Raw genomic sequence first — 13578 nt, forward strand, 5'->3', positions numbered from 1 at the left:
GGTTATTTCCAAATTCACATTGCTCCCCAAGACCAGGAAAAGACAACCTTCACATGCCGTTCGGAATGTATGCATATAAGCGATTGCCATTTGGCTTGTGCAACGCACCGGCAACATTACAAAGGTGTATGATAAGTATATTTGTGGATCTTTTGGAGCAACGCATGGGGGTGTTCATGGATGATTTTAGTGTTTACGGGGACTCCTTTGATCTTTGCCTAGACAATCTTGCAAAAGTATTAGAGAGGTGTACTAAATCAAACCTTGTGTTAAATTTTGAGAAATGCCATTTTATGGTTAAACAAGGTTTTGTTTTAGGGCACATTGTCTCTGACGATGGTATTTTGGTTGATCCGACAAAGGTCAATGTTATTTCTAGCATGCCTTACCCCTCTTCTGTGAGGGAAGTCCATGCGTTTCTTGGACATGCAGGTTTTTACCGGTGATTCATTAAGGACTTTAGTAAGGTGGCATTACCTCTATCTCGATTGTTGCAAAATGATATGGATTTTGAATTGAGTGAAGAGTGCATGGCGGCCTTTGACAAGCTCAAAATTGCTTTGACCCAAGCTCCCATAGTGCGAGGACCGAATTGGACTAGACCTTTTGAAATCATCTGTGACGCCTCAAACTATGCGGTGGGAGTGGCGCTAGGTCAACGTGAGGGTAAAATTCCTTATGTCATTGCCTATGCCTCTAAGACTTTAGATGGAGCGCAATCCAATTATACTACCACCAAGAAACAATTGTTAGCTATTGTTTTTGCCTTGGACAAGTTACGGGCTTATTTACTTGGTTCTAAGGTGGTAGTATACTCAGATCACGCGGCATTAAAATATTTGTTGGCCAAAAAGGAATCCAAACCAAGGTTGATACGATGAGTGTTGCTATTGCAAGAATTTGACCTTGAAATCAAAGATAGGAGTGGTTCGCAAAACTTAGTGGTGGACCAATTGAGTTGCCTTGAGCACACAAAGGGCGATTCCACTCCTATTGATGATACTTTCCCTCTTGAGGGCTTGCTAGCAATCTCTAAAGTTATCCCTTGGTATGCACCTATTGCCAATTACTTGGTTGCTCGCACTTTTCCTCCCGGTTTCTCTCAACATTAAAAGGATAAGCTTAAAAGCGAATCCAAATATTATGTATGGGATGACCCATACTTATGGAGATGTGGTGCCGATCAAGTAATTCGAAGGTGCTTGCCTCAATCCGAGCATCAAGCTATCTTGGAGGCTTACTACTCTTCCGAGGGTGGTGGTCATTTTGGTCGTCAAAGGACGGCTCAGAAGGTTTTGGATTGTGGCTTTTGATGGCCTACACTTTTCAAAGATGCTTCTCTCTTTTTTAGCTCTTACTCACAATGCCTTAGGTTTGGAAATATCTCTAAGAAGAATGAAATGCCCCAACAAATGTTTTGTGAAATTTTTTATGTTTGGGGTATTGACTTTATAGGGCCTTTTCCAAATTCTAATGGTTTCATGTACATTCTACTTGCTGTTGACTATGTTTCCAAGTGGGTGGAGGCAATCCCCACTAAGACTGATGATGCTAATGTAGTGCTTTCTTTTGTCCGGAATAACATCATTTACCACTTTGGATCACCACGAGCAATCGTGAGTGATCAAGGCTCGCACTTTTGTAACAAAAGAATGGCAGGATTAATGAAGAAGTATGGCATCATCTATAAAGTGGCCACGGCATACTACCCACAAACGAACGGCCAAGCCAAGGTCTCTAACCGCGAAATCAAGTGCATATTGGAAAAGGTTGTGAAGCCTCATAGGAAGGATTGGAGTTCGAAGTTCAGTGATGCACTTTGGGCTTACCGGACGGCGTATAAAACGCCCATTGGTATGAGCCCGTTCTCTGGGAAGGCTTGCCATCTTCTGGTGGAGATAGAACATAAAGCGTATTGGGCCGTAAAAGAGTTAAACACCGGATTTGGGGCCGAGGTCGAAAGAAAGTTACAATTAGTGGAGCTTGAGAACCTTAAATTGGAAGCCTATGAGAATTCAAGGCTTTGTAAGGAGAAGATGAAAGCGGTGTATGATCGAAACATAAGAAGAAGAGAGTTTAGAGTCGGAGAACTAGTTCTCCTCTATAACTCTAGGTTAAGGTTGATGCCTGGAAAGCTAAGATCGAGGTGGGAAGGCCCTATAGAGTGGAGAAAGCGGAACCATATGGAGTCTACCACCTAAGGCACCCTTGAAGCCCCAACATCTTTAAAGTAAATGGTCATCGTCTAAAGCTATACCATGGAGAGAAGATGAAAAGCAACAAGGAGGTTGAGGTGTTCCTCTTTGAAGATGCACCCGAAGGCAAAGAGATTTGAGCTCATGACTGTTCAACTTAAGGACGTTAAACAAAAAGTTCTAGGTGGGAGACACCCCACCATGGTATAATTTGTGTATAGTTCTTGCATATAGATCTTGTGATTCATTGTGACTTTTACAATTGCTTGATTTGTGAGTTTGTTCATAGTAGCCTTGATTTTGCTTGATTTTTGCTAAATTACTCATGAGGAGTTCATTGATAATGGTTTGATTGAATTGAGATGTGAAAAATGCTTAAGGTTGAGCTTTAAATGAGGTTTTTGATGTTTTTGACTCCTTTTGCATGCATTACTACCAAATTTTGCTATAATTGGACCTCCTCATGAGTTTGAAAAAAAAGGGCCATCCACGCGCAAGAGTGCTAGACGCGTACGCGTGGACGCATTTTCGCAGCCCATAGTACTAAAACCCGAGAGTTGTGCCTCCAGTGTGCCTACTTTATGCCTGGGGCACAACCGTGACCCCCGTGTAAGCGTATCTGACGCGTACGCATCCCCCTTCAAATTCGCACACCCACGCGTAAGCGTGGGAGACGCGTACACGTCGGCTGCGAATTTTGGCCACTCTGGTATAAAAACCAGAGAGTTATGCCCTCTGGTGTGCAAAATCGTGATCATTGCTTCCTTGGTAACGGCGCTAAAAACTCAATACGCACGTTCATGATCTTAATTCTATTTCACAACTTCGTACAACTAACCAGCAAGTGCACTGGGTCGCCCAAGTAATAAACCTTACGTGAGTAAGGGTCGATCCCACGGAGATTGTTGGTATGAAGCAAGCTATGGTCACCTTGTAAATCTCAGTCAGGCGGATATTAAAAGGTTATGGAGTTTTCTAATAATAATAATAATTAAACAGAAAATAAAGATAGAGATACTTATGTAATTCATTAGTGAGAATTTCAGATAAGTGTATAAAGATGCTTTCATTCCTCTGAACCTCTGCTTTCCTGCTATCTTCATCCAATCCTTCCTACTCCCTTCCATGGCAAGCTTTTTGTAGGGCATCACCTTTGTCAATGGCTACTTCCCATCTTCTCTGTGAAAATGGTCCGATGCGCTGTCACTGCATGGCTAATCATCTGGAGGTTCTCGATCATACTGGAATAGGATTCACCCTCCTTTTGCGTCTGTCACTACGCCCAGTACTCGCGAGTTTGAAGTTCGTCACAGCCATCCCTTCCCGGATCCTACTTGGAATACCACAGACAAGGTTTAGACTTTCCGGATCTCAGGAATGGCCATCCATGGGTTCTAACTTATACCACAAAGATTCTAATATCTTAGACTCGGTCCTCTGTATTAGATATCCAAGAGATACTCATTCTAGCTTGTTTGCATGTAGAATGGAAGTGTTTGTCAGGCACGCGTTCATAAGTGAGAATGATGAGGAGCGTCACATAATCATCACATTCATCATGTTCTTGGGTGCGAATGGATATCTTAGAATAGGAATAAGCTTGAATTGAATAGAAAAACAGTAGTACTTTGTATTAATTCATGAGCAACAGCAGAGCTCCACACCTTAATCTATGGAGTGTAGAAACTCTACCATTGAAAATACATAAGTGAAATGGTCCAGGCATGGCCGAATGGCCAGCCCCCATGAAATTATAAGATAGCATAAAACTAATCAAAGATGATCCGAAGATGTAAAATACCATAGTAAAAAGTCCTATTTATACTAGACTAGCTATTAGAGTTTACAGAAGTAAGTAATTGATGCAGAAATCTACTTCCGGGGCCCACTTGGTGTGTGCTTGGGCTGAGCATGAAGCTTTCACGTGGAGAGGTCAATTTTGGAGTTGAACGCCAATTTGTAACGTGTTTCTGGCGTTGAACTCCACTTTGCAACTTGTTTTTGGCGCTAAACGCCAGACTACAACAAGGAACTGGCGTTCAACGCCAGTTTGCATCATCTAAACTCGGGAAAAGTATGGACTATTATATATTTCTGGAAATCCCTGGATGTCTACTTTCCAACGAAATTGGAAGCACGCCATTTGGAGTTCTTTAGCTCCAGAAAATCCACTTTGAGTGCAGGCAGGTCAGAATCCAACAGCATCTGCAGTCCTTCTTCAACCTCTGAATCTGATTTTTGCTCAGGTCCCTCAATTTCAGCCAGAAAATACCTGAAATCATAGAAAAATAGACAAACTCATAGTAAAGTCTAGAAATGTGATTTTTAATTAAAAACTAATAAAAATATACTAAAAACTAACCAAATCATACTAAAAACTATGTAAAAACAATGCCAAAAAGTGTACAAATTATTCGCTCATCACAACACCAAACTTAAATTGTTGCTTGTCCCCAAGCAACTGAAAATCAAATAGGATAAAAGGAAGATAATATACTATAAATTCCAAAATATCAATGAAACATAGCTCCAATCAGATGAGCAAGACTTGTAGCTTTTTGCCTCTTGAATAGTTTTGGCATCTCACTTTATCCATTGAAGTTCAGAATGATTGGTATCTATAGGAACTCAGAGTTCAGATAGTGTTATTGATTCTCCTAGTTCAGTATGTTGATTCTTGAACACAGCTACTTTATGAGTCTTGGCCGTGGCCCTAAGCACTTTGTTTTCCAGTATTACCATCGGATACATAAATGCCACAGACACATAACTGGGTGAACCTTTTCAGATTGTGACTCAGCTTTGCTAAAGTCCCCAATTAGAGGTGTCCAGGGTTCTTAAGCACACTCTGCTTTTGCTTTGGACCTTGACTTTAACCGCTCAGTCTCAAGTTTTCACTTGACACCTTCACGCCACAAGCACATGGTTAGGGACAGCTTAGTTTAGCCGCTTAGGCCAGGATTTTATTCCTTTAGGCCCTCCTATCCACTGATGCTCAAAGCCTTGGATCCTTTTTATTTACCCTTGCCTTTTGGTTTTAAGGGCTTTTGACTTTTTCTGCTTGCTTGTTATTTTTCTCCTTTTTTTTGCAAGCTTTGTATTCACTGCTTTTTCTTGCTTCAAGAATCATTTTTATGATTTTTCAGATTATCAAATAACATGTCTCCTTGTCATCATTCTTTCAAGAGCCAACATATTTAACATTCTTAAACATCAAATTCAAAAGACATATGCACTATTCAAGCATTCATTCAGAAAACAAAAAGTATTGTCACCACATCAAAATAATTAAACTAGTTTCAAGGATGAATTCGAAACCATGTACTTCTTGTTCTTTTGTTTTTAAAACATTTTTCATTTAAGAGAGGTGATGGATTCATATTCACTACTTTAAGGCATAGACACTTAGATACTAATGATCATGTAATAAGATACAAACATAAATAAACATTTAACATAAAAAATGAAAAACAGAAAATTTAAGAACAAGGAATGAGTCCACCTTAGTGATGGTGGCGTTTCCTTCTTGAGGAACCAATGATGTCCTTGAGCTCTTCTATGTCTCTTCCTTGTCTTTGTTGCTCCTCCCTCATTGCTCTTTGATCTTCTCTAATTTCATGAAGGACGATGGAGTGCTCTTGATGTTCCACCCTTAGTTGTCCCATGTTGGAACTTAATTCTCCTAGGGAGGTGTTGATTTGCTCCCAAAAACTCTGTGGAGGAAGGTGTATCCCTTGAGGCATCACAGGGATTTCTTGGTGATGAGCTTCTTCATGCGTCCCTTGAGATCCATGAATAGGCTCTCTTGTTGGCTCCATCCTTTTCTTAGTGATGGGCTTGTCCTCATCAATGAGGATATCTCCCTCTATGTCAATCCCAGCCGAATTGCATAGATGGCAAATGAGGTGAGGAAAGGCTAACCTTGCCATAGTGGAGGACTTGTCAGCCACCTTGTAGAGTTCTTGAGGTATAATCTCATGAACCTCCACTTCCTCCCCAATCATGATACTGTGGATCATGATGGCCCGGTCTACAGTAACTTTAGACCGGTTGCTAGTGGGAATGATTGAGCGTTGAATGAACTCCAACCATCCTCTAGCTACAAGCTTAAGGTCCAGTCTTCTCAGTTGAACCGGTTTGCCTTTTGAGTCAATCTACCATTGAGCTCCTTCCACACATATGTCCATGAGAACTTGGTCCAACCTTTGATCAAAGTTGACTCTTCTTGTGTAGGGGCGTGCGTTCTCTTCCATGATTGGCAAGTTGAACGCCAGCCTTACATTTTCCGGACTGAAATCTAAGTAGTTCCCCCGAACCATGGTGAGCCAAGGCTTTGGATTCGGGTTCACATTTTGATCATGGTTCCTAGTGATCCATGCGTTTGCATAGAACTCTTGAACCATTAGGATTCCGACTTGTTGAATGGGGTTGGTTAGGATTTCCCAGCCTCTTCTTTGGATCTCATGTCGGATCTCTGGATACTCATTTTTCTTGAGTTTGAAAGGGAGCTCGGGGGATCACCTTCTTCTTGGCCACAACATCATAGAAGTGGTCTTGATGGACTTTGGAGATGAATCTCTCCATCTCCAATGACTCGGAGGTGGAAGCTTTTGTCTTCCCTTTTCCTTTTCTAGAGGTTCTTCCGGTCTTAGGTGCCATCAATGGTAATGGAAAAACAAAAAGCTTATGCTTTTACCACACCAAACTTAGAATATTGCTCACACTCGAGCAAGAAAAGAAAGAAAAGAAGTAGAAGAAGAGAAAATATGGAGGAGAGTGAGGGGGTGTATTCGGCCAAGGTATAGAAAAGAGGGTTGTGTTGTGTGGAAATGAAGGAGGGATGGAGGGGTTTATATAGTGAGGGGAGAGGGGGTAGGTTCGGCCATATTGGGTGTGTTTTGGTGGGAAAGTGATTTTAAATTTTGAAGGTAGGTGGGGTTTATGGGGAAGAGTGGATGGATGTGAGTGGTGGTAGGTGGTAATAGGGAAGATAGATTGAGGTGATTGGTGAAGGGTTTTGGGGAAGGGTGTTTATTGGAAAGAGAGGATGAATGTTGAGAAGAAGGAAGAATATGAGTGGAGGTAGGTGGGGATCCTGTGGGGTCCACAGATGCTGAGATGATCCTGTGGGATCCACAGATCCTGAGGTGTCAAGGATTTGCATCCCTGCACCAATTAGGCATGTAAAACGCCTTTGCATGCAATTCTGGCATTTAAACGCTGAATTGATGCTTGTTCTGGGCGTTCAACGCCCAGATGCAGCATGTTTCTGGCATCGAACGCCAGTTCTATGCTTGTTTCTGGCGTTCAGTGCCAGCTCTTCTCAGGGTGCATTCCTGGCATTTAAACGCCAGGATGTTGCTTGTTTCTGGTGTTCAACGCCAGATTCATGCTCTGTTCTGGCGTTGAACGCCAGCCAGATGCTCCTTACTGGCGTTTAAACGCCAGTAAGTCCTTCCTCTAGGTTGTGATTTTTCTTCGGCTGTTTTTGATTTTGTTTTTAATTTTTGTATTTATTTTGTGACTCCACATGATCATGAACCTAATAAAACATGAAAGAACAATGAAAATAAAAATAAAATTAGATAAATAAAAATTGGGTTGCCTCCCAACAAGCGCTTCTTTAATGTCAATAGCTTGACAGTGGGCTCTCATGGAGCCACATAGGTGATCAGGTCAATTTTATAGGCTCCCAACACCAAACTTAGAGTTTGGATATGGTAGTTCAACACCAAACTTAGAGTTTGGCTGAGGCCTCCCAACACCAAACTTAGAGTTTGACTGTGGGGGCTTTAGTTGACTCTGTACTGAGAGAAACTTTCTATGCTTCCTCTCCATTGTTACAGAAGGAGATTCTTGAGTTTTAAACACAAGGTTATCCTCATTCAGTTGAAGGATCAATTCTCCTTTGTCTACATCAATCACAGCTCTTGCTGTGGCTAGGAAGGGTCTTCCAAGGATGATGGATTCATCCTCATCCTTCCCAGTGTCTAGGATTATGAAATCAGCAGGGATGTAAAGGCCTTTAACCTTTACTAACACATCCTCTACTAGTCTATAAGCCATTTTCATAGATTTGTCTGCCATCTCTAATGAGAAATTGGCAGCCTGTACCTCAAGGATTCCTAGTTTCTCTATTACAGAGAGTGGCATGAGGTTTATCCCTGACCCAAGGTCACATAGAGCCTTCTCAAAGGTCATGGTGCCTATGGTACAAGGTATTAAGAACTTTCCAGGATCTTGTTTCTTCTGAGGTAATGTCAGTTGATCCAGATCACTCAGTTTATTGATGAGCAAGGGAGGTTCATCTTTCCAAGTCTCATTACCAAATAATTCGGCATTTAGCTTCATGATTGCACCAAGGTACTTGGCAACTTGCTCTTCAGTAACATCCTCATTCTCTTCAAAAGAAGAATACTCATCAGAGCTCATGAATGGCACAAGGAGGTTCAATGGAATCTCTATGGTCTCCAGATGAGCCTCAGATTCCTTTGGTTCCTCAGAGGGAAACTCCTTGTTGATCACTGAACGTCCCAGGAGGTCTTCCTCACTGGGATTCACGTCCTCTTCCTCTTTTGTGGGTTCATCCATGATTGATCTATCAATGGCCTTGCACTCTCTCTTTGGATTCTCTTCTGTATTGCTTGGGAGAGTACTAGGAGGTGTTTCAGTGATTTTCTTACTCAGCTGGCCCACTTGAGCCTCCAAATTTCTTATAGAGGACCTTGTTTCACTCATGAAACTTAGAGTAGCCTTGGATAGATCAGAGACTAAATTTGCTAAGCTAGATGGATTCTGCTCAGAAATCTCTGTCTGTTACTGAGTGGATGATGGAAAAGGTTTACTATTGTTAAACCTGTTTCTTCCACCATTATTAAAGCCTTGTTGAGGCTTTTGTTGATCCTTCCATGAGAGATTTGGATGATTTCTCCATGAGGGATTATAGGTGTTTCCATAAGGTTCACCCATGTAATTCACCTCTGCTATTGCAGGGTTCTCAGGATCATAAGCTTCTTCCTCAGAAGATGCCTCTTGAGTACTGTTGGATGATTCCTTCAATCCATTCAGACTCTGAGAGATCATATTGACTTGCTGAGTCAATATTTTATTATGAGCCAATATGACATTTAGAGTATCAATTTCAAGAACTCCCTTCTTCTGAGGCGTACCCTTACTTACAGGATTCCTCTCAGAAGTGTACATGAACTGGTTATTGATGTGTGGAAAACGATCCAACACAAAACTCACCGGCAAGTGTACCAGGTCGCATCAAGTAATAATAACTCACATGAGTGAGGTCGATCCCACAGGGATTGAAGGATTGAGTAATTTTAGTTCAGTGGTTGATTTAGTCAAGCAAATCAAGATTTGGTTGAGTGATTTGTAATTTGCAGAAACTAAATGGCATGAATTGTAAAGAGGGAGGGAAGATTTGCAGTAAATTAGAGAGCAGGAAAGTAAAAGTGCTGAATCTTAAAAAATAAGTAAGGTAAATTGTAGAAACTTAGATTGCAAGAAATGTAAATAATTGAAGCTTAAAGTGCAAGAAATGTAAATTGCTTGAATTGTAAAAGGGACTGGGAGTTGGGATTGCAGAAATTAAACAAGAAGAATTAAATTGCATCAAACAGCAAAGTAAAAGATGAACTGAATTGGAATGGATCTCAAACAGAAGAGTAAAAATGCTTTGAGAATTGTAAAGACAGAAAGGCAGTGCTTAATTTGCAGCAATGTAAAAGATGTTGAAGATCTCAGGAGTGGAAGAGACTAGATAACAAGTCTAGATCTCAAATCCTTCCTTGATCTAACAAGAACAATTGCAAAAGAAGCAAAGAAAAGTAAATTGCAGAGAAAGTAGAAGATGAAGCAGTAAATGGAAATTGGAATTCAATTATGCAGAAAATTAAACAAGATCTCAAGGTGAGATTGAAACAGAAGTTCTTCAATTCTCTACCCAATATCCAGAGCAAGAAAATTAAAGAGTGCTCAAGCAAGAACCAAGAAAAAGAGAGATCAATTCTCCCTCCAAGTTCTCAGAAATACAAATTCAAGGTGAAAAGCTCAAAATTGAAAATTAAAGCTAAAAAGGAAAATTCAAAGTAAAGTCTAGAGGACCTAATTACATCAAACTAACTCCTATTTATACACTTTCTATTCTTGGATATTGGAATTTGGATTGGCTTTTGATTTGGTGAAGATTTGAATTTAATTGGATTTTTGGTTGATTTTTCAGCCCATGAGTAATTTGCCTCCAGGGGGATGCTCAGCTCACAAAGTGAGCTGAGCTTTGAGACTTACTGTGGGGAGGCCTTGTGTAGCGTATAATTGCTTTGGGGAAGGCATCAGGGGAAAGCTCAGCTTTGTGAGCTGAGCATTGGTGCCTTGGTGCCAAACTTTGTTGCGCGCTGTGTTATCCCTGGACCGTGTCACATGTTGCGCTCCACTCCCCCTGGCCGTGTCAAAATTCTTGCATGATGCCCATGGGTAGCGCTCAGCTCTCCAAGTGAGCTGAGCCTTGGTGCTTACAAGGAGAGGTCCTTGGTTCGAAACTTCAGGGAAGCATGTGCTGTGCCATTTTCCTTGGATGCCTTGTAGCACCCTTGAAATATTTCGCGTGCCAATCTTGGACATCATCAGGGTAGCGCCCAAGTGGTGCTAGGAGCGCACCTTCCTTGTTGAAGCCTCCGTGTTCAAAATTTGCTGGGAGCATTTTGGCCAATTTTGGCTTATTTTCCTTGCAAGGAGTAGTGTTCCCCTCTTTCCCTTGGGTCATGGGTTCAAACCTTGGAGCAAGCATGTGGCAAACATTTTCCTTGAATTTTTCCTTGTGGGCTCTCGATAATGCTCACTTTGTGAGCTGAGCTTGGTCTTCCCTTTCCTTGTTTCTTGGCCTCATGTTGTGCTCAGCTCACAAAGTGAGCAGAGCTTTGTGCCTTGGTCCCTTGAGAGAAGAAGTAGCGCTCCCTTGGTGAGCTTGGTGCTCTTGGAGAGAGCTTCATGGTTTGTTGCGCCACACTTCCTCCTTTATTGGCCACACTTTCTCTTTCTTGGGCCACACTTCTTAGGCCACGCTTTCTTCTTTTCTTCTTTTCTTCACCTACAATTAATCAAAACAACCAATCAAAGCATCACCAAATTCACAAGGTTTATAAATCATTAAAAATCAATTAAATTTAGCCTAAACCTCATGATTTAGCATCAATTATATGGTGGTTGTTTGATTCAAAGAAGTCATGCATTCCAAATTACTTACTTAGAATGCAAGAAAGTGCATAAAACCAAATAAAAATAAAGAAAAAGGCTAGTAAAACTAGGCTAAGATGACTTGTCATCACAACACCAAACTTAAAACTTGCTTGTCCCCAAGCAAGCATCAAACATAAGAGAAGATAGAATGAAATAGATAAGTATATATGTTCTTATTGAGCAGATAGTTGAATTTGGTCTATGGGGTTTTATGCAGATCAAAAGTAGCTCATTTATTACTTGCTGTCAAAACAAACAATGTTTCTTTAAGGGTTCACCAAGGTTACTGCTATGACTCCTCACTTTTTGCTCGTTTCCCTTGTTAGCTTTTCTTCTTTCTTTTGCATTACAGAGCTTATTTCTTATTGAAGGCTTTGTGTCAAATGTTGCAGTGGCCTTTGGCCTAATTTTACTCAACATTTCTTCACCACAGACACATGGCTTACCTTTTTCTTCCTAGGATCATTGATGCCCAGCATCTCTTTGGATAACTAAATGTTTTGTAGCTAGGTTGCTCTTTATTGTGGACTTTCAGTTGGCAATCCCAAATCAGTTGATCTAAGTTGCCAAGTTTTAAAATACTCCTTAGAACTTACTTGTCCAAGCATATCCTAGTACACAAACACCACAGGCATATGTCCTAGGGTCCAAGCTATTGGTGTCTAGCCTTATTATTTGTTTCTTTGCCAATTTTTGGCTTTTTCTTCTTCCTTTTCTTTCTGTTTTGGTTTATTTTCAAGGGACTTTCAAGAATTGAGAGATCATAGCAGCAAACTAGCTTAGGCTTCAAGTCACAAGTCATTTTGCAGCATTTATTCTATGAGCTATCAATTAAATCAAGCACACACCACCACTAACTTTCATTCTAACTCTTGCAACATTGAACAATTACTTTTCTAAATCAAACATTTCTCTTTTATTCAAACAGCAAGGGAAAACAAAACAAAATTCAAGCTAAGTAATGGACAACAAGCATTATGCAGATCAGCATTCTTGACAAACAATTCCACTTGCAACCAAATAAATACTTTAGTAAGACATACAAGAATTCCCAATTTAAAGTACCTCTTCAACAACAAGGATTAAGTGTAGACACAACCTTTCGGGTTGCCGCTTTTCATTCTTCCTTCTGTTGTATACTTTTTGAGTCATAATGCAAATTGTCTTCAAATGTTGGCTAGTTTCCTGCATAATTCTCAAAAGTTGCTTGCTTCTCAAGCCCTTAAGTGAATGGTTAATATGCATGAATTGAGTGTGTCTTTTGGATTTATTTTGGTGTGGGAACACCAAACTTAATTCCTCGCCACTGCCTTTGATGCAACAAGTTAACCAATTATGAATTCTCTTGGTCTTGCTAAAGGTTATGGAGCTAAAAATTAGAAGGCAACTAAATGGTTATGTGATTTATCTGATTGCTTGGATCTAGCATTATGCAGGAAGTGAGAGTGTGCTTTTTAGATAAAATATTGGTGGAACACCAAACTTAGAATCCTTCATTCTCCCTTAAATTGTTTTGGTGTGCAACACCAAACTTAGATCCTTGCAATACAGACAAAACTACTCAAGCTTTTTATTGAAATAGCTATGAAAAGAAAACTACATCAGGTTGGATTGCCTCCCAACAAGCGCTCTTCTTTATTGTCACTAGCTTGACATCTTGTTCTTTGATCATGGGGGTTGAAAATCATAGTGCCTCAGCTTTTCTCCTCTTACATAGTGCCTCAGCTTTTCTCCTCTTACCGTGAACTTCCTTCCGGTCTCCTCTTTGATGATCTCTAGGTGTTCAAGTGAAAGGATCCGGTTCACAGTATAGCACTCAGATGATTGTGGAGACACCTTCATTGGTTGGGTGTTTAACATCACTTTATCCCCTGGTGAGAAGCCTTCAGTGGGGATTTTCTTATTTCTCCACCCTTTTGGCCTCTTCTTCTTTTCTTCTTTCTCAGGAGATAATTCATGCCTTGGTGGTTCTTTATCTGGAGTGTTGAGGTTCTCATCTGGGGGTTTTGGATCTAGTTCCTCCTTGATTTCTTTGGTCTGTTACACCATCTCTACTTCTTTCAAGCATGGATTTGGAAGTCTTGGAGTTAACTCATTGAATGCCTCTTTCAAGCTTTGATCCCTGGCTTTATCCTCC

General features: G+C 40.7%; 1 protein-coding gene across 1 annotated transcript; it reads left to right on the plus strand.

Annotated features, from left to right (window-relative positions):
* Positions 1 to 1652: 1652 nt before the first annotated feature.
* On the plus strand, positions 1653 to 2201 carry LOC107640678 (uncharacterized). Its single transcript, XM_016344182.1, has one exon. It carries the CDS (start codon positions 1653 to 1655, stop codon positions 2199 to 2201), a length of 549 nt encoding a protein of 182 aa, XP_016199668.1.
* The last annotated feature ends 11377 nt before the right edge of the window (positions 2202 to 13578 follow it).

The sequence above is a fragment of the Arachis ipaensis genome, chromosome B5 (assembly GCF_059453495.1).
Source record: "Arachis ipaensis isolate K30076 ecotype BB chromosome B5, ASM5945349v1, whole genome shotgun sequence".
Lineage (NCBI taxonomy): Eukaryota > Viridiplantae > Streptophyta > Magnoliopsida > Fabales > Fabaceae > Arachis > Arachis ipaensis.